The sequence below is a fragment of the Nymphalis io genome, chromosome 16 (assembly GCF_905147045.1).
Source record: "Nymphalis io chromosome 16, ilAglIoxx1.1, whole genome shotgun sequence".
Taxonomy (NCBI): domain Eukaryota; kingdom Metazoa; phylum Arthropoda; class Insecta; order Lepidoptera; family Nymphalidae; genus Nymphalis; species Nymphalis io.
This window is the reverse complement of record NC_065903.1, coordinates 5,673,489-5,700,271: the sequence shown is the minus strand read 5'-3', so window position 1 is coordinate 5,700,271 and position 26,783 is coordinate 5,673,489. Positions and strand designations below refer to the sequence as shown.

At 32.2% G+C, this 26,783-nt stretch overlaps 1 protein-coding gene across 1 annotated transcript; it reads left to right on the top strand.

Annotated features, from left to right (window-relative positions):
• The first annotated feature begins 1,401 nt into the window (after positions 1–1,401).
• Positions 1,402–19,956, top strand: LOC126774402 (methanethiol oxidase). Its single transcript, XM_050495914.1, has 11 exons — positions 1,402–1,516; positions 8,747–8,901; positions 12,324–12,509; positions 15,450–15,609; positions 15,701–15,809; positions 16,292–16,489; positions 16,588–16,685; positions 17,025–17,209; positions 17,669–17,818; positions 18,564–18,682; positions 19,746–19,956. Exons 1-11 carry the CDS (start codon positions 1,507–1,509, stop codon positions 19,792–19,794), a joined length of 1,419 nt encoding a protein of 472 aa, XP_050351871.1. The 5' UTR covers positions 1,402–1,506; the 3' UTR covers positions 19,795–19,956.
• Positions 19,957–26,783: the final 6,827 nt, after the last annotated feature.

Genomic DNA, 26,783 nt, shown 5'->3' with positions numbered 1-26,783 from the left:
CTACGAACCAAAATTAAACAACACACAACTACAAAAAACATTTCGGACTCAGCTTATATCGAATGCGAGCCTATGATAAATGAAACCGCAACGGAACCGGGAAAAACGAGAAGAAAAGAGTACCTGTACCGGCTTTTGACAAATACGACCCGCTCGCTCATACAAATGGAAATAAAAGCTAGGAGACTCGAGGAAAATATGCGTAGGATTAAGGAGAAGACGGCAGATTTATTGTGGAAGAATAAAGACAAAGCTCTTTGGCATATACTATTTAAAAACATCAGCAGACATATTTCAATCCGGCACGAGTTCCATCAGCATTCTAGTTTGCGACGAATTTTGCAAGACTCTAACTCCCACACGCATAAACATAAATTGGGGAGACGGAAAGTGTTAACGCGTAAACGTTAAACTCAGGTTTACCGACTAAAGTATGTACTATAAAGTAGGTGATAAACAATAATTGTGCTGCGTTTTGTAAAGGACTTAACGATACATTGACAATAAACATACGAATAACGATAAGCGGTTTAAAGACTGAATGAAGTTGTGAAGCAGTTAAGTTTCCAAAGCACGTATGTACGATGTATCTTAGTTTTTGGTTGAATAGTATTTTCACGGTACGTCTTTCGGTTTACAAGTACTAACAATAAGACGCTTTTTGAATGTATAATGTTTCTTGTATTTAAGTATTGCGGAGACGACAGTGTCCATTTATTTTACAGAAAACTGAAAAGTTAAACAATATTTCGAATAGACATATTGGATAGTATAAATACGAAAAATTTGAATGTTTCAAACATTCATGTTTTTTGGTTAATTTTATTTTAGTTATATTTATTTAAAATTTATAAGATATTGGCACTTTATAAACAATCTCCTTTTGCAAAAAAATAGCAATAACACAAATATTAAAATTATTTTTTATAGTGATGTAGAAAATAAGTAGCTTCGGCATTTTCATTTTCGTTTATTATTTAATTATTTTACATATCATTATACTCTATAAATAATAATACTTATCCTTAATAAATATTTTTAACATTATAACATTATCTTATGTTGATATTTCGCGCCAACTTGTAAAGTGTATTGACCCTTGTCGTAGACTTATTAATACCGTTGGATCTGATACCGTTTATTGAAATTTAAAAATAGAACTATTAATAAAATAAGCTAATGGCATTTTAAAACGAATTTAAACATAACTCGATATAATATAAAAATAAAAAACGTACAAAAATTATATACTCATCCATATTACCAGTTAAAAAAACTCATTGAATGACTTATCTATGGTAAGGAATCGATATGAGATAGCTATATTGAAACGCAGTAACGATAAAAAGAGATGACTATATATGGATTGAAAAATTATAATATGAATTGTCTGTTAGTTTAGTTTTCGTTCTTATCTGTGATTTTGTTAGTGATGTCTGCCAACGCGCAGGGACCGGTTGTTTGAGTTGTATTTAGTGTTGGAATTGTACTAACAATTGTCACGAAATGTCTTGTTGTAAGTTGATTATTACATATTTACCTTTGTTTTACTGATTATTATGAAAATATTTATTACTTTTCCAATAAATATTACTTCTGCATTTCATACAGATATATGTAACTGCGTAAAATATACTGTTTAAAAATAAATAATGTTTGTAGAAATAAAAAGCGACGTCGTAATATATAACGATACCCATACACAAATACAATTAATAAAAAAACATATTGTATACACTCATACATGTGTAAAAAGGTTTTGTTTAATTTCATCTTAACTAAAAAGCTAATAGATAAAGTTACTTTTATATATTAGCTGGAGATATATTGTTTATCTTCTGGGAAGGTAGGTCGCTTAGATAATCCTATTCAGACTAGTATTAATACAATGGTTTGTATCTAAATAGTTCATATATAAACTGACCCATTATAAGAGGTAGTTTACTTAGACATGATTTATCTAATCACGTTCGTTAATTGTATAGATTAACTTTCAATACAGCTAATACTGTTTATACGTACTTTACATTCCGCAAGTGTTAACAATATTTATAATGTGATGGGAGTTGTTTTCATTTACATATTTTTTCTTATGATATCACGCACGCTGTTTCCAACAATATTTTAAACGCCATTTTCGACAAAATAAAAATCGAATGTCATTTGACAAATTCATATCATTTTTACGTTGTTTATCTTTACCTCCTAACACGATTTGAATTATAAACACAAATGTACATGGACATTTATAGTGCTTACACTTATTACTTTATACCTGCAATCTTCGGTTAAGTACCACTGAGCTATCTCGGCTCATAATTTGTACATTTCACTAATTCTTATCTTTTAGAAGATATTAGTATAGTTTTAACTTAAGCAATGCTAAGATTAGTTCTATATTTTACTTATCATCTTGGAAGGTATATTATATATTATATATCTAGTGGTGCAGTTGAATACAAATATTACATAACTGACTCTTTTGATTTTGATCCACTCTCTCATGTGCTGAATTTAAAAGAATAAGGATATATAAGATTCTCATCCTGTCATACAGTTTCAATGTAGTTTAGTTGTGCCAGCGACAGATTTCTAAATCGGCTAGCTAGACTAAAGCAGCAAATTACCGACGCCGGATTATAACAGCGCCTACTGAATCTATCTAAATGAAATTTATTAAGTTAAGAATTTTCGTATTCCTTTAAGTTTGTGCCATAAGCACATCTCCTTTTTAGTAGTACTTCATATTTGATATGATGACGAAATCATAACAATACCTTATTAGATTATTATAATGTAACTGATCAGTCTGTACAGGGTACTCAAATAATTGTGACGTGTCTTATATAAAAATATATTATTTCTTCGATCTTTGAGTATTGGCTAGCCTCATACCTGGATTCGTGTCTGAATAATATAAAATAATAAAATATAATTGATAAAAGTTTTTTAAAGAACTCTAGCTTATGTTATGTGGATCAGCCTTTTTCCTCAGCGGAGTTTATGCTAAATGTGCCTCTGATTGGTGTAATATCAGCTCTCGACTCGATCGTAAAATACTGAAAACCGTTATAGTGTAATTATTTTAGTCAATGTTGCATTTCACGGCAAAAATATTCTGAACAGAACAGAACATCGTATAACGCGTCTATCGATAATTTCCGTTAATTATTGATAATGAATCGTGTGAATGAACTTTGGGATGGTACTTGATTACAATATGTACATTATATGAAATTGTGTATTAAACATTGTGCAATGTTCATCATCATCTGTTTAAATGCTTTTAAAAACAAGAAAATTGAGTAAGGATCGTGCAAGCTATATTAAAACCTCTGAATTTTTATTCACATCTGATATAATTTATCTGTTCGTTTTATTAGATTGAAATATTTATATCAACAACCCAATGTAAAAATTTGGCTGAAATGTTGCGATATGCTATATTTGCGTATACAAATTATATTAGTAAATTATATACTGTTTTTGATTATAAATTCATTTCAATAACAACTTGAGCTTTATGCTTGGTTATCAAGGTTAACGATAGATAAAAATTATCTTTTTTTATTTTTGTAAACATAAACAATGTTGTTATTAAAAAAAATAGTAGTAACTACGAAAATAACTTACAGATAATACTCGTATTGTTAATTTTTTTTATTATGTAATGCTTCAAAATATTTGATAACACCTCAATGGCATAAACATCATTAAAACTATTTAATTCGAATTATAATAAAATTATATAAATTATAATTAAATACATTCTACGTTTAATGAAGGTAAAGTTGACTCTGTACATAGTTTGTAGTAGTCACGTGTCCAGATGACGTGTTGTAATTTTCGTTATTCCGGTTTAAAAGGTGAAATTAAAGTTTAAAAATCGTTGTAATCATGGGCACAATTAAGTTAAAAATCTTTCATATTATTATAAAGAAGGTTTTAAAAACTGTATTTTTGAGCAATTTAAGGTTAATGACATAACCATAAAAGTTGTGATTTATAAAGGCGGAGTTATATTAGGATATATACAGATGTACTTTCTATTTACTTATTCTCCTAATACGACAGGTCGGCAATCGACACGATCTGTAAGAAATCAGGTAAAAGACTAGCTTTACGAGGAGTCTGTGGCAACTTCCTAAATCGGGGTGGCAACTAATAGTTTTTTTACAGAATAACTGTTTCTTTTCCTAATCCGAGATTCAAAACCTTTAGCTTGTAAGCGAAGCCCTTGTCCAACGAAGCAGAAATGAAATAGGTCTATAATGTTTTGCATAATATGAGGCGAGTTTTCACACGTTTCGGTAATAATGCGTGTAGTAGGTAGTCGTAGGGTAATTATACCTGATGTGAGAAAACATACAATACTTCTTATAATAATTAGGTACATTTTTCACAATGTTAAGTTCTATTTTAGTTGTAAGTTAATTATTTAAAAAATGATTAAATGTTTAAAAAAAGAGTACTTTTTCGACACAAAGTTTAAAATTAGAAATTAGTTCGGGGAAGTGTAGCCTTCAGGCTTTTAGTTAGGTGCTAGGTGCTATTAATATTTAGCTAGGTGCTATTATTATAAGCATTTAAAAAAAGAATTCGTGTTGACTGCCTATTATTTCCTGTCAACTGAAATTAGTTTTGTCTCAATAATATAATTATATACATTACATTCGCATATATCGATGGCAGCAAAATAGATCCCATCAAAAACTTAAATGTGAAATGAGAGCCATGTTCAATATTATGATATATGCCTTGGTTGTTGACTTCAACGACAAAAGAAGTGAGATCTAAATGGGTGCCAAGTTCAATGGTCATTCCTGAAATTTATTTATAACAACATAAAATATTTTATAACAACTTAAAATATCATTTCTTCTTATAACTTAGGATACTATATTGAAGCCTAAGGTCTGACTTGGCTAGTTCTCTTGGCTTATTTGTCGCACTTTTTATTAAAATTATATAGCACTCTACATTTATGTATCTTTAAAATATTAGTTTCTATCAAGGTACCATGATTTTTACAAAAATATCAAATAAAATAGCGTAGGAAAATCAACAGCTGTTGACGACGCAGAATTTAAAGAATAACTTAGTTAGTTTATTCATACCATCGTTAACGTTTTGATCTCTTTTTTTTTGTATTAGAAGTAGTTTAAAAGTGGTAATAATTGTTGAGTTATAAGACTTTTTTTAATTTTATACTTGATAACAAATCTTTACTAATGTTATAAAGCTGAAGAATTTGTTTGGTTGAACGCGCTAATCTCTAGAAATACCGGTTCAAATTAAAAATTATGTTAGTGTTGAATAGCCCATTTATCAAAAAAGGCTATAGGGTGTTAACATCAAGCTACAACCAATAGGAGCTAAGCATCAATAAAAATGTTGCAGAAACGGGGAAAATGTATTTTATTGAGAGCTTTCGTTGCGTACGCTAACTAAACGGTTAAAGCAATATTCACCTGTGACAGAATTTTTTTTTCTTAAAAAGTTAAAAAAGCCTCAACAATATCATATGTGTATCATTAAAGGATGCTGCACTAAAACCTTTTTTTATCGTAATCAAATTACTTCTAAAATAATGAATTATTTGCGTAGATTTTCTTCTCATTGTTTTGTTAAATTTATATGTAGTCGTTTTTTAAAGAGTTAGTTAATCATGAAAAATAACTACTTTTCAGTTTAAAAGGATACAATTTCTCGTGAATATATCGTTTGCAGTCATAAATAAAGCACAGAGACAGACATTAAAAATATGTCGGAATAGATTTAAGGGTAAATCTGTTTTTCTCATGGTCAATTGTATGTTGCCCAATCTAGAATATCCCACGAAAATAAAACTAAAAAATGTTGTTATTACTGAAATACTATTAGTCCGCTTTTAGTGATTTCTTTAAGTTATACGTGAGTGGAACCGCGGGCACAGCTCGTTACCAATTATATATTTAACTGAGTGATTAAAAATAGCCTGATATTCTGTAAATTTTAAGACTGATTATACTTTTAAGAAACAGGGATATTAATTTTTTTATTTGTATTTTTTAGAATTATACTTTATTTATATTAATTAACAATTGATTTTCTTTGATAGTTGATCTAATATAATTTGCTTAATAATAGATTTGATTTTTTGTCCTTAAAGATTTTTTTTATAAATAACATTAAACATTGGCATGGCCTAGGAAATTAAGTGAGTTTAACTGAGAGACGTAAATGAAGCTGTGAAATGTTATATGCAAAGTAAATGAAGACAGCTACAAAATTTTAGTCTTAAAATGTTGAATACAGTTTTTATGCCGCTTAGATTTCTTTAAATATCCTTAAGAAATAGTGTTGGAGGTTATTACCTCAATTTATTAAATATTTTTTAATTAGAATGAGCGCTATTTTGATTACAACGGATATCAGGCAGATGTCTTCTTTTACGTTGAGGCTTTTACAAAATGAAAAAATACATCTACATTATTTCAGCAAAACAACGACATAGCGACAAAACCCGTTATACAATAAATAAAAACTGTTATTTTAATTCATGATGGAACTTTTCATGTCAATTGGTACATAAATCTCGAAATGGTTAACATTTTTTACTTAATGTAATCTCCTGATTGCTATTATGTAGGTGTCTGTATCTACTTTGCTGCCATCGATATATAATAATAATATTTTAATTCCTCTTACTGTCTCGCACACTATGTACACATATCTCACACACTGTATATATATATATATATATATATATATATATATATATATATATATATATATATATATATATATATGCATCTCTTACTGTACACGTACTGTAAACACGGTATCATTTAAATAACACAGAATTGAGTTAACTTTTGAAAAATTGCTTTCAAAACATCAAATATGTCACGTGCACAAAAAAAAAAAAGATTAAAAACTTTCAAAGAAAATATTATTTGATTCTATAATACAATTGTTTGTTGCACAAAAAATGTACAGTCTATTTTATTTATACATCATTTTTTATTCTATCATTATAAGTATTGTTAAAAGTAATCTAAAAGCTTTTGGAGCGATTAAAGGTATAAAATGAAGAAGTCGGTGTAGTAAACAATGGCGCTTAATGAGATTATACCAAACAAAGGAGTAATTTATATGCAAGCATTACCTCACGTGATTACTGAATTGCAAGGGGTGTGTATCCCTCAATGACATTTTAACAAATCCAGTGCTTATGTAGCGCTATGAAGCAGAAGTACGCTTAAATATTCAAAATACACCAGAAACAAATTTTCTATTATAATTTATTAAAATAGTTTTTTTAAAATATCGCTAAATCATAATTGAGGTATAGTAAAATTTTGAAATAAATTTTTCAAACATTTATAAAATCTTTCGCTTATAAATTAAATGTGTAAATTTTATATCATACTTGAAATATTTTTTCTCTAATCGTATATATGTCTATGTGTATATCGCCTACATGTGTATATCGTAATTAGTGACCCGCCCCGAATAAACATGGGTGCATATAGAATTAGTTGCATGCAATCTCCCACCCGACCTATTAACAGCGAGCTATCACCAGTGAGAGTACTTACATTGCATAATTATGCAAATTATTCTGATGTACTATTTCTCTGACATAATCTGATCAATATTTGAAAGAAAATATGTATCTGTTTATATTATATATAAATAATTATGTACTTTCTTCCCATATTTTCTACATTCAATAACATTGAAAATGTAATATTTGTATATCTTTCGACTATTTATAGGATGTGACAGTTCGCTATTTGCGCAAAGGCATTCATTTTCAAAGTAAATTGCGAATATTAAGATTATTTTTTAAGCTCTCCGATACGATATCGGTTAAAGTAACTTTTGAATTATTATTGTCTTCCCCTCAAAAGGAGTAAATGAAAGCTTAGCCACCTATCAAATATTATCTCGCTATACTAACTTACCCATTACTTCGGGTGAGCAAGCAATTGTAATTGCGCAAGGGGCATTCGTCTTAGATGTATTTGTCGGCAATACATTAATAAAATAAGGACTATGGCTGGGTGAAGTGAAGTACTGTTTGTCTTCCTTCTAGTAATGGAACCCGATTACGATACCGTATCGGATAGTTGTAAAAACGCTCAAACCATAAGGAAATGCAAATAAATTTCGTCAAACGATTTATTTTATACCGCCTTCGACATTTTAAATGGAAATCCATTAAAGACTACAAAATAGACTGTTGTAAACACGTTGCTGATAAATTAAATCGCTTTATGTCAACACCAAGGCAAAAAATCACAAAATCTTTCAAATTTAATTATTAGGTAATAGGTTTTCTAATAGTAATAATACGATAGTTTTTATACACCAATTTTATTTTATTCTATTGTATATGTTCATAAAAGCTACAATTCACTGAGAAATGTTTAATATTTTTGCTGATTTCAAAAATGACAACAAATTAAGTATAATGTACGTATGTAAAGAATAACTTTTATATAAATGGGATATAATAAATAACAAAATTTACAGTTGCATTCCAATATAATTCACGATTAATTTATTTAATTTCATGTTTGAAAATTTTCTGAAAATTTATTCATATTACGGCAGACAGAAAATTGTTAATTTGCCTTTTCCTTTAGTATTATTATTTAACAGAGGCCATTACCATCCCCTTGAGTGACGCAAATTTAATTTGAAGACTCCCACATCCCATATTTGGCTAACAATAATAATTTATTATTTTCCGCAGGTAAGCTCGGGCCGGGATACGCATCCCCACTTGACGCATATAGAAACGGCCCCAGGGAGGGGTTATTTTATGTAGTGTGCGTGCAACCAGACCTGAGTAAAGAGGACTACCTCGCTACTGTCGACGTGGACCCTAAATCACCCACATACAGCCAGGTTCAAGCTTTTTTTTTATTATATTTTGATCGGTTTAAATCTCTCGCCCTCTGTACTATGTTTACGAAGCCGCCTATGAAGCGAACATTTTATTATTAAAATAGTTCTGCTTCTTTTGATAATTTTAGTACAATTGTTTTTAATATCAAACCTGACCAAACGTCGACATAAGACTAATATTTGATGTGAAAGTGATTCGATTTCATACGGCACGTCACGGCCGATGACCACAGCCACGAACCGCACCAAGTCTCTTCCAACGGTTCGTGTCGGTCTTTCGAATCGAAGCCATTTATCAATCCGAAATAACAAAATTCATACCGCTCTTTTGAAGTTACTCGCGGCGGATCCGAAGCACCGCTACGGATTTGTCTGCGTTTCCACAAACTGTATACTCTTCCCACGTTACGGGCTGGTCCGCGTCCTTCAGTAATATTACCGCACATTTATTTTTAAATATTCACGTTATTTCTATACCTATTAATACTTAATTAATGATTTAGTAAAAAACAACACTTTATTTGCGAGTTATTTATCAGATCATATATCTTTGGTAGGATACTCATTAATAATTCTACCGCCAAATAGTGTTACTTTGTACCGTTGCGTTACAATTTAAAGGGTGACTCAGTGCAATTACAGGCACAGGGGACAAAACATATTAGATCACATGGTTAGGGGTGCATTGTAAATGTTTTATACATCTGATATTACCCGAGTCTGTACGATCGTGAATACTTAAAATCTTCCTTAATATTAAGCCGAGATGGCCCAGTTGTTACAAAGCGTGAATCTTAAGCAACGATCGCGAATTCAAACCCAGACAAACACCACTGAGTTTTAATGACCTTAATTTGTATTTACAATTTATCTAGTGCTCGACTGTGAGCGAAAACATCGTGAGGAAACTCGTATTTGTCGAATTTCAGTGAATGAAATTCTGGCATTCTGGAGCAGCGTGGAGGAATGAACTTCAAACTTTTTCCTCAAAAAAGAGGCTTGTAGTCATAAAGTCATATTTATATATGCAAGCTTATTTAAAACGAATTCGTTTTACAATATGAATAAAACGACTTGCGAATAATTTCGTTTAAAAAATAGGAAAGTTTTCTCAATTCGAACAGATATATTTGAACTTAAGCCGGGACTCCTGTTCAAACCTGTCCAAACGTCGATAGAGTAGACAAACATTTGTTCAGAACAATTCGCTGGACCGTACGCTGAATGAAAACTCGGTTTGGAACTTGAACTACAGTTCGTTGTACCATACTGACGATTTTCTGTGAAAAACATTTTACAACGGATATTTAAATTAAAGCTACGTTAATCAAAAAACTTGTTATATTTATTTTATTCATACAATAGTTTGTATGTTTGATTAGATTCTATTAGGTGACTTTTGTAATTATTTTATAACTAATATTATCATTATATTTGTTACGCTTTGACGCCCTAACTACTCAATTATTAAAACTAGCTGTAAGGGTACAGAAAGGACATAGTTAAATACATAATATAGAATAAGAAGAATTTTACATAATTCTTATAATGATTTGCATGACTGCAATTCCTTCTTTATTTTACTATATAACAATAGCACATAGTCAGCGATTATATTCGTATAGGCAGCATATTTTTTAATGAACCGCTGTGAACTGGTAATAACCAGTTTAAAAAGTAAAAAGTATGTCAAAGCAATTCAGAAATTGAGTGACATTACTAAAATGTATGCGAATTACGTTTATATATCATTATTGAATTTCGTTTAGGGAATGGGCAGTTTTCTTCACAACTTGATTCTATGCTTAGGATTACTAGTTCAATGTTCGCAATTTTTTTATAGATTTTATTTTTTGATATTTAAGGACTTTGTCTCGTGCTGTTTAATGTATATATGCGTGTATAAACCAGTTATATATACAAATAAAAATAAAGAAAGTTAACATGTAAATAGTCAACTGTAGTGCGAAGGCCTTTTCTTCTCGGTTCGTAGCTCATTCCACCACTCCCCTCTTGCGTTCGGATTGCTAATACATTTGTGGCGGATTTTCAACCGACACATGCAGGTTTCCTCAAGACGTTTTCATTTAACACCGAGCATATAGTATGAATTATAAAACAAAAACAGAGCACGTGATTTTTCAGTGTTGTTACTCAGATTAGAACCGGCTATCTTCGATTATACATAATTACAAGTTCAATTAATACATTATTAACATAAAATTAAACTTTATAATCTCATTATATCGTAGTTGTGATTACTTGCGATTGCTGTTACTCAAGAGATAAAGAAAATAATAAAGAAAATGAAAATACGGTGAGCTAAATTAGCTCGGATATTAGCAAATAAAATTGTACGAACGTCCGCTTAGTCCGGAGCGATGTCGCAGCAAGGCAATAACGTTCCGGTAATCCTAGAGGATTTTAGGGCTAGGAAAGTATTATTGTGTATCTCGTCGCACGAACGTGAAAGTAAATTAACAACCGGAATGTAATATATCTTAGCTTGGAATTCGTTTCTAGGAATCATTGGATTTCCGTTCGATTTTTAAAATTGCAATTGCTTATTGACTTTGATTTCAAGTGGTTGAAGGAATTTGTGCCAACCGGTTCGGAGGTTGCGTGATCCAATGTAATTAAAGGCACGACGTCATTTTATTTATTTTAATATGATACAAATAAATTTAAAAAAATAAGTCAGAGCAGTATTGACTAAATCATATTTGTATTAATAATTGAAAACTAATTAATGTACCAATGCGTTGTGTGTGGAATTAGCACCATTGCGATTGCGTAAATATTTGATTGCGAAAGTTTTTAACAATTTACTTGAAGATATAATTATATATTTCACAAATTATTACACATACTTTGAACTTGGTATGAAGCAAGCTTAAATCAAACATACTTTACTTTTTACATAACACCCGGACCCTAACACGCGGTCGAAGTCGCGGACGGAAACTAGTCTTATATACATTTTGCTTGGGGGTGATTAGTTAAACAATGTTGTATCTTCTTCTTTTGAATGTCAAATCTATGATGACAGAAAGAGATAAACCTATATTTAACCAAACATCCACTAAATAAAACAAATAAGGCTGTAAATGTTTATTCCAACCACTTTTTAGCGTAACCTTTTCAATAGTTAGAAATAAATAATATGTGTATCTTATACAATACATTATTTAATATAAGTTTAATTTAATTTCGTTAATTTATGTAATTATAATCTATCATATTAACGTTATTATCAAGTTGTATAAAGAAATATTAAATGTCCCTCCAGCATTTAAATCCATAAATGAGATTTCAATAGATATGAAACCATTTATATTCAAAAGAGACAGTTATTACCTATAGAGGCTATGTAATGCCTCCACACAAAAGGTCTGCTAAATTTTAATATTATTAATCACCAGGTTATTCATCGCACATACACTGGCAGCGTTGGAGACGAGCTTCATCATAGTGGATGGAATGTTTGTTCGAGCTGCTATGAGAACCCTGAGCTGAAAAGAAATTTCCTTATACTGCCAGGCTTACATTCGTGCAATGTCTTCGTTATTGACGTTGGCACCAACCCACGCAAACCGGAGCTGCATAAGGTAATAAAGTTAGATTAAGTACCATCAGAGATATTAACGTCGAAAATTTACTCTCTAACTTTTGTACGATTTACCGCAGATATTATATAATTCTAATCATTAATTCAACCTTTTCAAAAAGGGTGAGGTAGCCTTAGCCCAGCAGTGGGACATCAATAATTTAAATTTTTATGATGTTATTTAAACAATTTTAATAAAATTCAAAGTTCGAGGACGTGGTTATATTTCTTATGGTAATATTTTAATAAATTTTATAATATTTTAGCATTACCATATTGTAATATCGGATTGATTAAACCATGAGAATCTAAGTCGATGACTGCGGGTACAAATCCGAGTAAGCACCATTGATTTTTCATGTACTTAATTTGTTCTAATAATTTATACCATAATTCATATATACCACAAGCACTGTGGTGAAGGAAAACATCGAGAGGAATAATGCATGTGTTGGATTGAATTCATGTGAATGAGGAAAAGAGGCCTTAGCCCAACCGTGGGACATTACAGTTTTAAATTTTTTTTTCGATCTGGTAACTATTTACAAAGCGATATGAAACTGGATGATAATAAGATAAGCGCCATCGTATTGATAATTCCAAATTATTAAAAAAAGTTTGTAGCAGTAGATTAAAGATTCATGTCAATTTGAACTTCGAACTTTAAAAATATATGATTTATTACAGTAAAATCGCTCCGTTTATTTAAAAAGCATGTTTCCCATTTCTTTATTAATTGCCTGTTAATTGAAAATTCGCTATTAAAGCATGTTAATCTAGACGTCGAAAATTCAGAATACATATTTTCATACATAAAAAATCTATTGTGGTTTCTTATTAGTTAAACTGGAAGCGTTAGTAACATGAACAAGTAGGTTCTTGTTTGCGCAAAACTCGTAAAACTGAATTTTTATGTCAACGGATCGGATAAACTTTTTTAATTTCATCTCTTTTTTCATACTTTCAATATCACATGCGGCCATTGTTTAATATATTGCAAGCCAGTATAAATAACCGAACACTGAATTTTATACGTTTTTCAATATTAAAATCTAAATTGAAATATTAATTTAAAATGTTTCGTGTTATATATAAAGGAAAAGAAAACTGTCTTTATAAATAAAATAATACAAGATGCTCTTCACGAGTTCGGATTAACTACATACAAAGGTCTGATTTTCCCCTTGAAGTTGAAATTTCCTTTCTTAGTGCATGGTTAACTTACAAAAATGTGTGAGTACCAAAGTACTCACGAGAATTAATGTGCAAAAATGTGAGCTCATGTACCGATCTCACGCACATTAACGCATTTGCAATAACAAAACTAACGCTGACGTCATCTGACGCTCAAAATCTTACGCTGACGTCATCTGACAATTGAACTCTCAGTTATCCCCTACCATGTACAAAGCGCTAAGATGTTTACACATCAATAAGCCTAGGTTCAATATTTCGGCTTTCTAGACACAGTAGTTTTGACTGTGCCATACCCATAATATTTTTGAGATAAATAAGCTTCAGCTTGACGGATCACTATAAATGTTTTTGAATATATTTATAGTATACAAGTTGTTGTATTCGCCATTGGATGGCGCAGAACATCACCTCTTAAGCCGTTCAACAGATCGCCAATACAATTAGCTAATATTTGAGCACGGAGAATGTTGTAGCACAAGTTGTATCAGTAATAGTTTACAAAGACGTATTGGAAGGCATGCTAGGAATTACTAACATATTATATTAACAAGTATGTATACGAATTTACTTAAATAATATTCATTAAATATTTTGATACAAATTTCGTTTAATTCTATCACAATTTTTATTTAACCTTAAAAGAACCGTTTAAGTATTACAGAACTAAAAAATATATTCATATATGGGACTACCCTTTATTCCATTTTATGAGTGCCTACTAGTTTTACTTTGTTGTAATGTCGATTTAATGCTAACCTGGACGACCGAGATTTGTTCGGGCCTGAAAATTAGTTATAAAAAAGTTTCAGTGAAAAAGTTTGTTTTATCAGAAAATACATTATATGATAAACTTAAGCACTTTATCTTTACACAGCCAAATCGAGAAGAGATATACGAATTATATTTTTTTACATATGTCTATATACAAGATTGCTCATTTATATAAAATAATTAATATTACATAAAGAAAGATAAGTTAAATATCACATACATTACATATACTATGTAAAATTATATAAAAGGTAGGTAAGATATCGCTTGATTAATTTCCCTGGATACTACTGTAGCATTTAATAATTTAAGTTATGCAATAAATGTTAGTAACGCTACTCGTACCTACATCGTTCAGTCGATCATCGCCCGGCTCAACTATAATTATTATCCACATAGTTATAAAGTGAAATTACCCTACAACTACCTCTGCCGAACTCGTCCCAAATCTATCGCCAAACTTTGAACATTCAAAATTCTACGAAACGGTTTCCAACTCATATTAGCCATTTAATCTATTATATATGATATAATTTTTCTTTTTGAATTAGTTTTTAGCATATTTTGTATAAATAATATGATTTTATTTATAATACATACTTTTATCAGATTCGGTAGAATATATATAAATTTTATACTAAAGGACAAACATACAAAGTAAAAAATTTGACCAGGAATCTTCGCACATATGCAAAATAACTCACCAAAGTTTTGTCACAATCATATGAAATGTTTAAAACGCATGGAGTACAAATATACAGACATTATCTACTAGAAGACTATAATTTTAGCGAACTCGCTGTGATAAAATTTCCTTTGTTTGGATCGTATAACAGGAACATTATCCCAAGCTGTGTAATATTTTTATTCCATTAGTGCTATTTCCGAGGAGGTATAAAAAGCTTTAACTCAATCTGTGTAAATGCCTTCGAACCCTTGTCGAATGTTCATAGCCCGAAAATCTCATTACCAGGTAATCGACAGCTCCGAGTTTAGGTCATTCAACTGCACTTTTCCTCACACGACACATTGCTTAGCAAGCGGAGAAATCATGATTTCGACTATGGGCGATGAAAACGAAAACGGAAAAGGGGATTTTGTGCTCATTGATTCGAAAACTTTGGAAGTGACAGGTAAGTTGTTGAGGACTTTCAAGCACTTCGGTAAAGGGGAGATAGATTTGGACTATATTATGGACATAACGATATTATAAATATATTTTAGGCACTTGGACGAAAGGGAAGAAAGCTAGGTTTGGCTATGATTTTTGGTACCAACCTTATCACGATGTAATGGTTGCCTCAGAATGGGGTTCTCCAAAATACTTCAAATCGTAAGTTGTAAAAAAATAAGTAATATTTTCGAATATGGAACATAAAATTTACTTTTAAAATTATAGAAACTCTTATAAAAGTCGATGATCGCGGGTTCAAACCCAAGCAAGCAACTACTGAATTTTCATGTGCTTAATTTGTGTTTATAATTCATCTCCTGATTAATGGTGAAGGAAAACATCGTGAGGAAACCTGCATGTGTCTAATTTCATTGAAATTATGCCACATGTGTATTCTACCAATCTGAATTGGAGCAGCGTGGTGGAATAAGCTCCAAACCTTCTCCTCAAAAGGGACAGGATGCCTTAGCCCAGCAGTGGGACATTAACAGGCTGTTACTGTACTGTACTGTTATAAAAGTCTTGTCTTACTTTTTAAATATGCTCTTCTCTATGTTTTTATATTTATGTTAATCTAAAATATATTAAATAATTCTACTGACCCTTAACAACTATAAAATTCTTTCTTTTATTTTGTGAAGAGGATTCCATAAGGACGACGTCCCCAATTCAGAGAGATATGGGACCTCTCTAAATATTTATAAATGGTCTACTCACGAGATAGAACAAGTCATAGATTTAGGTAGCGAGGGATGTGCGCCCCTTGAGATCAGATTCCTTCATGATCCTAAATCCGCACAAGGATTTGTCGGATGCGCTGTCGAGGCTAACGTATACAGGTAAGAGATTTGAATACATTTACTTAGCAAACCAAATTTATAGCAATCTTTATTTAGGAAAAAAACGTAGCCACAAATATCACTCTGTTTTATTGTAGGTTCTATAAATTAGACAATGGAAAGTGGAAGGCAGATAAGGTAATCGACATTCCAGCAAAAAGAGTTTTAAAGGATGGCGTGGAAACTAACGTCAATGGTAAAAAATATATATATGATTAAATGAGTCTGCTAATGCCAGATTATTACATTAAATTAACGAATTCTTTTGGTTACGTAATAGTAGAATTGTATCCAAAATGGATGATGAATGGATACGAAGGTTTTGAATTATGATTATTAGGCAAATGTAAGAATATGAATGTTTGAACAAAAAGTTCTAAGCGTCTATTATAATATACTGTTATTCGTTAGCAAAATTATTCGTTTTTTGAATATAGTAACCGGGCTTAATAAATGATCATATCAAGTTTATTATTGTTTGAAATAATGTGATGTTGACCACACATGACATGAAAATGCTACTAACTTTTTTTAGGCTTAATATCTGACATTCTTCTATCGCTGGATGACAAGTACTTATACTTTTCGTGCTGGTTACACGGAGATGTGAGACAATATGACGTATCTGACCCAAAGAACCCAAAGCTAAAAGGTCAAGTTCATTTAGGCGGAGAAATTGTGAATTATGGTCTGAAAGTCGTTGAAGATAAAGAGCTGAAGGCAAGAATTTCTCATTTCCTAACACGAGCAAATAATAGTTGAAATTAATGCTTCATGACTCCACACAATTACAGTTCCGCTTTGTCATTCATTTCGAGTTCATCTCTTTGTTTTTTAAGTTAACGCTTCGAATATTACTTTTCAAACTTTTATTGCCATGCAAGGATATTTTTTGAATAAATACTTTAAATTATTGATATTTTAATGGTTATTTATTTATTCGACCGATCATTTGAATGTGCTAGGTTTTTTTTTTGTGTAGGATGTCATGAATATATTTCAGTAAAATTTAAACTAATAATTATTTCTATATAAATTTAACTTCAAAGTATGCATAGCAGTTTTTACGAATACAGTAATATTATGCACAATATTTTAAGCACACTTAATTTAATTTTAACAAGCAATTAAAAAAAAACTGAAAGGAATGCTAAAATGATTTTTTTTGTTGATGTTAAGGAACCTCCTAAGCCGGTGATATTAAAAGGTAAACGATTACAAGGAGCGCCTCAGATGCTGCAGTTATCTTTGGATGGAAAACGCCTGTACGTTTCTTCATCGCTTTACTCCCCATGGGATAAGCAATTCTATCCACAAATGACAAAAGAGGTAGGCAGTACGTATATTAAGTAAATAAATTCAAATGTTGTTAACGGCAATATACATACGGCCTCAATAACAAAAATAAATATGACATAATTAGATAAGATACTTATGAAACACATGAATTTAAAACATTTTTCTTTCTCGGAAATTGCAATAAACAAACACTACAAAGAATAAGTTAAATTATCTACTGCTTTTATCTTTAATATTTTTTCAGTGTCTTTATTTGAATGTCAATTTGTGTTAAATTTTCCAAATCACCTTTTGCATTACTTAACTTTGCGCTTCTTCTATATATATATATATATAATTGTAGGAAACTCAGAGTTACGTTTTAAATTTAAATTGTGACAATTTTTGTGTTTCATATTCAAGCTGTCCATAGTCAACAAATGGTAAAATTAAAACTATGAAGAATGAATCGAATTATACTTGACAATATATAATTTGAATAGTTGAATTATTGTGAAATTAATGCATATATCATATAAATACAACATGTATTCTATATATACTAATATTATAAATGCAAAAGTGAGTTTGATTATTTGTTTGTTTGTTAATAAAAAGGACATAGAGTAGGTAGAATATGCCCCCCTCCCCACAATTTACACAAGGGAAAAATCTTGTTATATAAATCTCTAATCTTTGTTATATAAATACTTAAAATATCCAAGTATTAAACGAATAAAATCATAAAAGTGCATGTAAATTTGGCGTCATCTAACAGAAGTATTTGCATATTCAGGGAGGTTGGATGGTCAAGTTGGACGTAGACACGGTTAACGGAGGCATGAAATTAGACCCGGATTTTCTTGTCGACTTCGGTAAGGAACCGAACGGGCCAGTTTTGCCGCATGAAATGAGGTAATGAAACTTCCTTCAGCTGTTTTTGATGTAGAGATTTTACGACTATTCGAGACGCCTCGATTTTCTTTAACGTTTTCTGGAGTATTTTGAGGTTTTAGAGTTCTTACTACTGTTAATTTTATTATACAATTATAAAGTCCGAGTATACATTATATATCATTTATAATAGCTGTTATTTAACTGATAAAAATAGGGGGTTTATAAAAAATAAAGGGGGTTTATTATATGTTTGTCGCGTATATCAGTACAACCACGCTACGTGACACCAACTTTAGACAGTTTTATATGACATACCTGTATTCCTTTGAATAAATAAGCCTTTCACTAATTAATTAATTATCTATTATTTATAGGGATAGTTCATGTTTTCTTTTTTTAATGTTTATTTGACTTTGTGTACTTGCAAACGATATTCAGAATATAAAATAACTAGTAACTTATAATAGCAATTGACACCTTACAATTACAGTATGTACCTAAGGTTTGCGACAAAGGTCAAATTTACTTTTACTTATCATGTATTGTTTATAAAATTTATAACATAATGAACGTAGTTATGTAAAAATAAGTTGATAAGTTTACCTTTTAGTGACCTTTTTATTTTATTTACGAGAATAAAACGTTGATCCTAAATAATATTTAAAATATAAATTTCCAAGGTAAATTCGTATAAGAAAATCGAGTTGCAGAATAGAGTGAAGTAGATAACGATCTTATAAATAGCCTGTTTAAATACAAAGCTATAAATACTTAGATAAGAAATATGATCTCCATATATATTGGCCAAGGGAATTAGGCTGTGGATATAAAAGTTAGAGCTATTCTGTAAACTTCAAAACTCAAAGCAAAACATGATCGTGAAATATCATTAAGTAAAATACGACATTGACTATTACCTTAACATTTAAAGTATATACGCATCGTAATAGCGAATCAACGTAAATAAGTTGCCCATATTTTACGATTGAGGTCCAAAGTGAGTTCATACAGAATACCACCGCACCGTAGTTCTTAAAAACTATATATACTATAAACCTAAATATGTCCTTTTTTTCTATAGATATCCGGGGGGTGACTGCACTTCAGATATTTGGTTGGCTGAAAATTAACTAATTCAATTGCTGTGCCAATATTTTTATACGCTATCCCTTATTATATTCATATTATATAAGCATGTTCTAGATTGTATACTATATTAAAATTAATATAACAAAGTGTAAAACGATTTTCGTACAAAATAATAATTAATTATACGATTGAATAATTAACAAGTATTGTTTTCTTCCCTTTTTAAATTATATCCAAAATGTTTTCCACAGACAAAGTTCTTACTTTTTAAACTAACAAGATAAGCCGTCAAGACGAGATGAGTCCGTAGATAAGATAAGTGAATAAACTTAGTAACTTGCTTGTAGTATTTAAAAAACTTGTTCAGTTAATGTTAAGAAAAGTTATTAAATAAATTACAGCTGGTCATATGTTTCTTGTGGTCTCGTATAAAAATAATAATAAATTATATATATATATATATATATATATAAACTCATAAATTTAATTTAATTTTTAATTTTTATTTAAATGTTTACTTTTACCTATAGCCTTTGGTCAGCTATACATAATATATTACTTCATAGACTGTCACCAGCTATGGAATCTTCTCGTGTCTAATATAGATTATATGAGCATATGGATCTTTCACTGGACTTTAGTATACAAGCTCTTTTTTAAAGGATAGGTGGGTGGACGAGCATATGGGCCACCTGACGGTAGGTGGTCACCAACGCCCATAGACATTGGCATTGTAAGTAATGTTAACCATCGCTTATATCGCTAATGCACCACTAACCTTGGGAACTAAGATGTTAAGTTCCTTGTGCCTCTTATTACACTGGCTCACATACCCTTCAAACACGGAACGCAACAATACCAAGTACTGCTGTTTTGTGGTAGTATATCTGATGAGTGGGCGGTACCTACCCAGACGAGATTGTACACAGCCTTGTCACCACCACTTACCTTCGAATGGTAATACAGCAATACAAATACTATTGATGATTAACGATAGAATAATCGGTGTCTCAGGTTTTATCGCAGGCAGGTCCAACACGGTCTTTCACAAAGTCCTACCTGGAATAAACATTTCAATTTGAAATAACAAAATAAATTTATTCCATCCATTGAGATTTTCAAATATATTTACGTATGACGTAATCGCTAAGGTTACATTGACAAGTTTTTACTAATCATAAATTATATTCTTTTATAGCTTAATAAATATATTTCCTTAGTACTAACTGTCGCCCGTAAATAATAGAACCATTACTTTTATAGTTTAAACTTTCCAGTCGGAGTGTTATTATTTGAAACTGCATAAGATTTATGGCGAAATACTATGCTTCTTTTATGAAAGAGCGTCTGTCGGCAACATATTTTAAGCTACTTCACGTATTCAAAACAAATATACAAATTCAAAACGCAATCTATTGTTTTCAGCAAATAATTAAATTTGAATTAACTTTTTCTTGGATTTTATTTCCGAAATGCGTTACAATACCCTTTTAAATTTGTCGGTTGGCTATAACCCGATACAATTGGATGCAAAAGATTCATCGTCCTCAACTGATTTATATACTTGTATAAATCTATATAAAAAAGGAGATCGGTTAAACAGTATAGTAGTTAATAAGCTGCTGTCCTATTTAATGACGAGTAAAATCAAAATAGAATAAAAAAAACTACATGAGAACTCATATACGGTTTCAATTTTCACGGTGATTACTGAAATAATATTTGATTTATTTAATCTGAAACGTAAATATCATATATTTTTATACATAAGATAGAAACTTCAGATAGAAACTATTCGTCAAATAGGAACTAAGTTGTCATTTATTTATAGTTACGAGCGTTTTTCTTTAAGATTAACCTAAATAAATAAGGGAATATAAGGGGAAATTATTATTTTTGTTAATTTTTATAAAATATAGTTCCTTCATTGTTACCATCCATAATTTTTTTATTATATATACTACTATTATAAATATAAAAGTAACTCTGTTTGTCTGTTACGCTTTCATGCCTAAACCTCTGAACCATTTTTGATGAAATTTGGTATGAAGCAAGCTTAAACCCTAAGGACAGACATAGGCTACTACTACTGTTTTTTTTCCCTGCCCCACTCACCCTAAAACTAATAATAAAATATATAAGGGCAATACTTCCGAGATTTCCGTTAGAATTTTTAGCACGCGTTAGGTTAGTAGAGAATGTAATTCGTGCTATTACGAAAGAAATAACTCTTGGAAATGTTCACATACAGCCCATAAGACGTTTCCTTGCGTATTTCGCATAACACCGCCCCCATCCGTCCTTCAATATGTTCCCGGCATCTTACGAGTTTCGTAATTTGATTCCACTGAAATATTAACTGAGAGAATTCGCGACGAGAGACAAATGGTGCGGGTAAAGGTGACGCGAATGTGTTATACGATGCGCGTTACTACGTTAGTAATTTAATAATATAATTCAGCTAATATTATTATCAAAAAATTATTTTGCGAATAAACATATAATACAATAAAAAAATATATATGTGCCTCGTTGGTCTAGTGGCTTGATGTAGGGGATATCGCACGATATCCTACGAGGCGGCAACCGTCCTAATGCGCTTTCCGCCCTTGGATATTCTGGCGGATATGGATGCGAGGGTCTACCAACAGACCCGCATCCTCCGTCAGAACAGTGAAAGCGCGCCCACTTCGAGTGCGCTCGAGGCGTTGAAGCGGCAGGAACACCGGAGGGCTCTTACGACGTGGCGCGACCGTCTCTGCGAAGAACGGTACACACGCAAACGCGTCGTTGGAGCGATCCTGCCAGCCTTCGAAGCCTGGATGAGGCGAAAGCGACGAGACACCTTCCGACTTACGCAGGTAATGACCGGTCACGGTTGTTTTGGAGAATACCTGTGTAAGATCGGACGCGAATCGACGGCGATGTGTCACCACTGTGGTGCGGACCGGGACACCGCTCAGCATACGTTGGAAGTGTGCCTCGCGTGGAGTGCGGAGAGGGAAATCCTGGTCCTTGAAGTCGGACAAGACCTGTCCCTGCGAGCAATCGCGTCGGCGATGCTTCGCAGGGAATAGGCGTGGAGGGCCGTAGCCTCCTTCTGTGAGACCGTCATGGTTCAGAAGGAGATGTCGGAGCGGAAACGGGAAAGGGCCGATCCTGCTCGGCGGAGACGACGACGGCGTCGTCTCGGCCCTCCCATAGCCCAGACGCCCGGGGCTTAAAAGATAGGGCGTAGCCCTTGGGCCGTGGATGCGTGAGGTGGGGGCCTCACGTGTCCTATTTCAGACGGCCCTGTGGAGGACGGCAGCCGTGATGGCCTCGCGCTACCGTACGCACTAGCGAGGAGTGCGGGGGGGGCGAAATTCGCCCCCTGATGAGAGCTCCGCTGAGCCACGAGTGGAGCAAAGCACGGGAGAGGTCGCGGATGCGTTATCCCGCAGCCTCTCCGATCCGTGCTGAGGACGGCCATCGCAGTGGTTTTAGTGGGTAAGAATCCCACATAACCCGGTTTCATCCCCATAGGACCCGGGTACCTTTCTGAAGGTTTCCACTGCGAGAAAAAAAAAAGTGGCTTGATGTAAGGCCGCAGACCCGATGGTACTGGGTTCAATTCCCTTGTGGGGTCAATAAAAAGTTATTGGGTTTTGCTGTCAGAAAATTCTCAGTAGCAGCCCGGAGTCTGGAAGTTGGAAGTGTGTACACTCCCATGCCTCGGTAAGCACGTAAAGCCGTTGGTACTGCGCCTGAACTCTTTCTGGTCGTGTAGGATTGCCGTCCCATCGGATTATGAGAGCTAGAGAATAGAGAGTGCAGCTGTATTTGCACACACACTTGTGCACTATAATATGTCCTGCGCAGTTGAGTAATCTCTCTTGAATCATCCGCCGTGGCCGAAATCAGTCTGGAGGACCCTTAAAATAAAAAAATCATCATTATATGAAACAATAAGATTCTTTAAAATAAACGACTGATTTTTTTTTTTTGTAATGGCATTACTTCTAGCGGTACCTTATTCATTATAACTTTCTTAAAAAACAAACACACACATAAGTAGCAGATTCAAGTTTATTTTTTTCTTTATTATGCTTCAGGAACATACAAGTAGGTATTTATAATTTATTTCAAACTAGCTCAGCTTTATAGTTCTTCATATACTTGGACTTGAGAGCTATTGAAATACAATTTGCATATTATACGTGCCACTTTCCCAAAGGATTTGAAACTTTCGCTAAAGTACAAACTAAGGTTTTCGAAACTGAATTTTAAAATATCTCAATACAATGATATTATTTAGGAAAGTGCTTATAATAAAACTTCATATTGATATTGAATTATAAGTGCTTAATTTGTGTTTATAATTCCTGCCTGACGGTGAAAGAAACATCTTGAGGAAACCTGCATTTGTCTAATTTCGGTGTAAAAGGCTGTAAATATATTAATTAATTTGCTCTCTTAAATAGAGCTACTTTTATACTCATGAATTTTTATTACATTTCTTTGTATTTATAATTAAGATTATATTTAAGCGTGTGCCTAATTAATTGACTGAACATGAATTAATTTGACGAAGTCTTATATCTAATTAATTAATAAACACCATTAAACTTTACTGCGGAAAACTTTTCAACGTCGAAATTACGTAATAATAAGCAAACAAAATTATATCAAGCTATAAAGGTACTCGCTTCAAAGTAAAGGAGTATTAACGTGTTCTAATTTTAACGAAGCAGCCATACCAAAGTTCTGCCATAGCCCATACCATTATCTTTAATTTCAATTTGCAGTTTAGCCGCCGTACTCGCCCCTATTAAATACTCAAGCCATTAGACCGCTATCTGTTCGGTATCGTAGCTGTTTTAGTCAAATGAAGGTTTCGTTTATACGAATGTACGGGGTTATCTATATACTCCATCGATTTAGGCAATTGAAAACACATTAAGCGCCCTGTTAAGACATTTACGGGTATCGCGATTTATGGAGGCTAAACAAACGTCCCGGTCGGATAAATTTGTTGTTCCAGAAAAGATTTTTTGTACTATAAATAACAGTGTGCAGTCCAGGAAATTTATGAGGAAGACAGCAAAGGTACGTTCGATTACCGGGTAAGAAAATAAGTACAAAACAAATGAGAGGAAACACTGATTTATCTTTGAATGCTTTTGTAACTATTTACATAGAAATATATTCGAGATAAAAAAAAATATTAATATTCGGGCATTTAAATAATGTTAGAGCCGAGATGGTACAGTGGGTATAAGAGGTTAATCTAAACCGAGATTGCGAGTTCATACCTGATTAAGAATCACAAAATTTCATGTACTAATTTGTGTTTCTAATTAATATCATGCTCGGTGATGAATAAAAATATGGTGAAGACTCATGTATGTGTCGAATAAAATCCTGACACAAGTTGTTTCCGTAAGTTCTTCTTATTAGGATAGGAGGTCTTTGCCCAGCATTGGGACATTTACACGCGAGCTGGTTCTCGATGTCACCGCCTAACTGTGACATCAATTCCATCGCGCACAAAGAAATTTGGCAAATCCTTTCTTTGTCGCACTACCAAAAAATGGAATTCCTTACCAGCTCACGTGTTCCCCTCCTCTTACAACCCGGGTTCCTTCAAACGAGGCGTGAAGAGGCATCTTGCGGGTTGGCAAGGCGGGGACGGCTAGTACAGAACATTCTTCCCGACTGTACTGGCCGTCGTCGCGTTTGGACTCTACTACCACTTACCATCAGGTGGAGTAGAGTCATTTGCCATCCCGGGGCATATATAAAAAAAAAGACGATACCTTTACTTTAAATGATCCTAGAAATTATTATGTTATAAATTAGGATAAATAATAGTGCAAGTCCGTCGTCTCCGTGTTGCAGTAACGTCTTTAAAATTTACTTTGTCGTAGAAAATGATAAAGGAATTACATTAAGCTGATCTCGTAAACTGCGTCTTTACTTAATTAGCACGTTTCATAATGTATGACTTCTACTTTGGGAGAGGATTATTATTTTTATTTATATTTGGCTAATCTTATTACAAAATTTATGTTCATAATTTATTATTTTTATTTTACAATTTGCTAGTGTTCGCATAGTGGTCAATATTGGACCATAATATAATAAAATATACAAATAAAATAGTTAGGCAAACGGGCAAATGGGCCTTCTGATGGTAAATCTGACCACTGCTCATAGGCCAATACCTAAAAAGTATTAACCAAGCAATATTACCAATGCACCACCGACCTTCGGCATTAAGATGTTATGTCCCATGTGACTGAAGTTGGCTGGCTCACTCACCTTTCAAACCAGAATACAATAATACTAAGAATTGCTATTCAGCGGTAGAATATCTGATGAGTGGCTGGTACATACCCAGACGGACTTGCTACAGCCAAGTGAAGGGAGGAGTAAAATGTACTTAATTGGCTTGCCTTTGCCTCAAATTAATTTCATAAAACTTAATTTTAAAATAAGAATAGGTAATTTAATTTTCGACAAGAACTCAATTCAAATTGAATTCGTTTTAAGATATTTATTATGTAGTACACATACGTGTTTCTATGAATACCGAGAATGCATCGGGTATGTCTTTAAATAAATTCTAAGCTTTATAGAAAATCAACTTGACTACTTTCCAATAGTGGCCGAATAAAACGGTCGAGAATTCTACAAAATACTTATTCATATTATTGAATATATAAATATATACATTTGTTTGTATGTTATTTAAACAAAATATTTAAAAAAAGCGTAACATAAACCATTCCGTAATATCAGACATGCTTCAAACGAAAGAGACAGCTATACACAATACGATACAATGAATATACATATATATTAATTTTCTATTTAACTGGAAAAGTATATTTTAATATTAGCAATTGGTATTCGTATAAAAATAGATTAATACAAAATCGATATTCCATAAAGGAATAATTAATTGGCAACTTTTGTGTTGTCAATACGCGATGACAAATTATTTTATAACTACTTAAATTGTAAACAAATGTTTCAATTTTGGGCG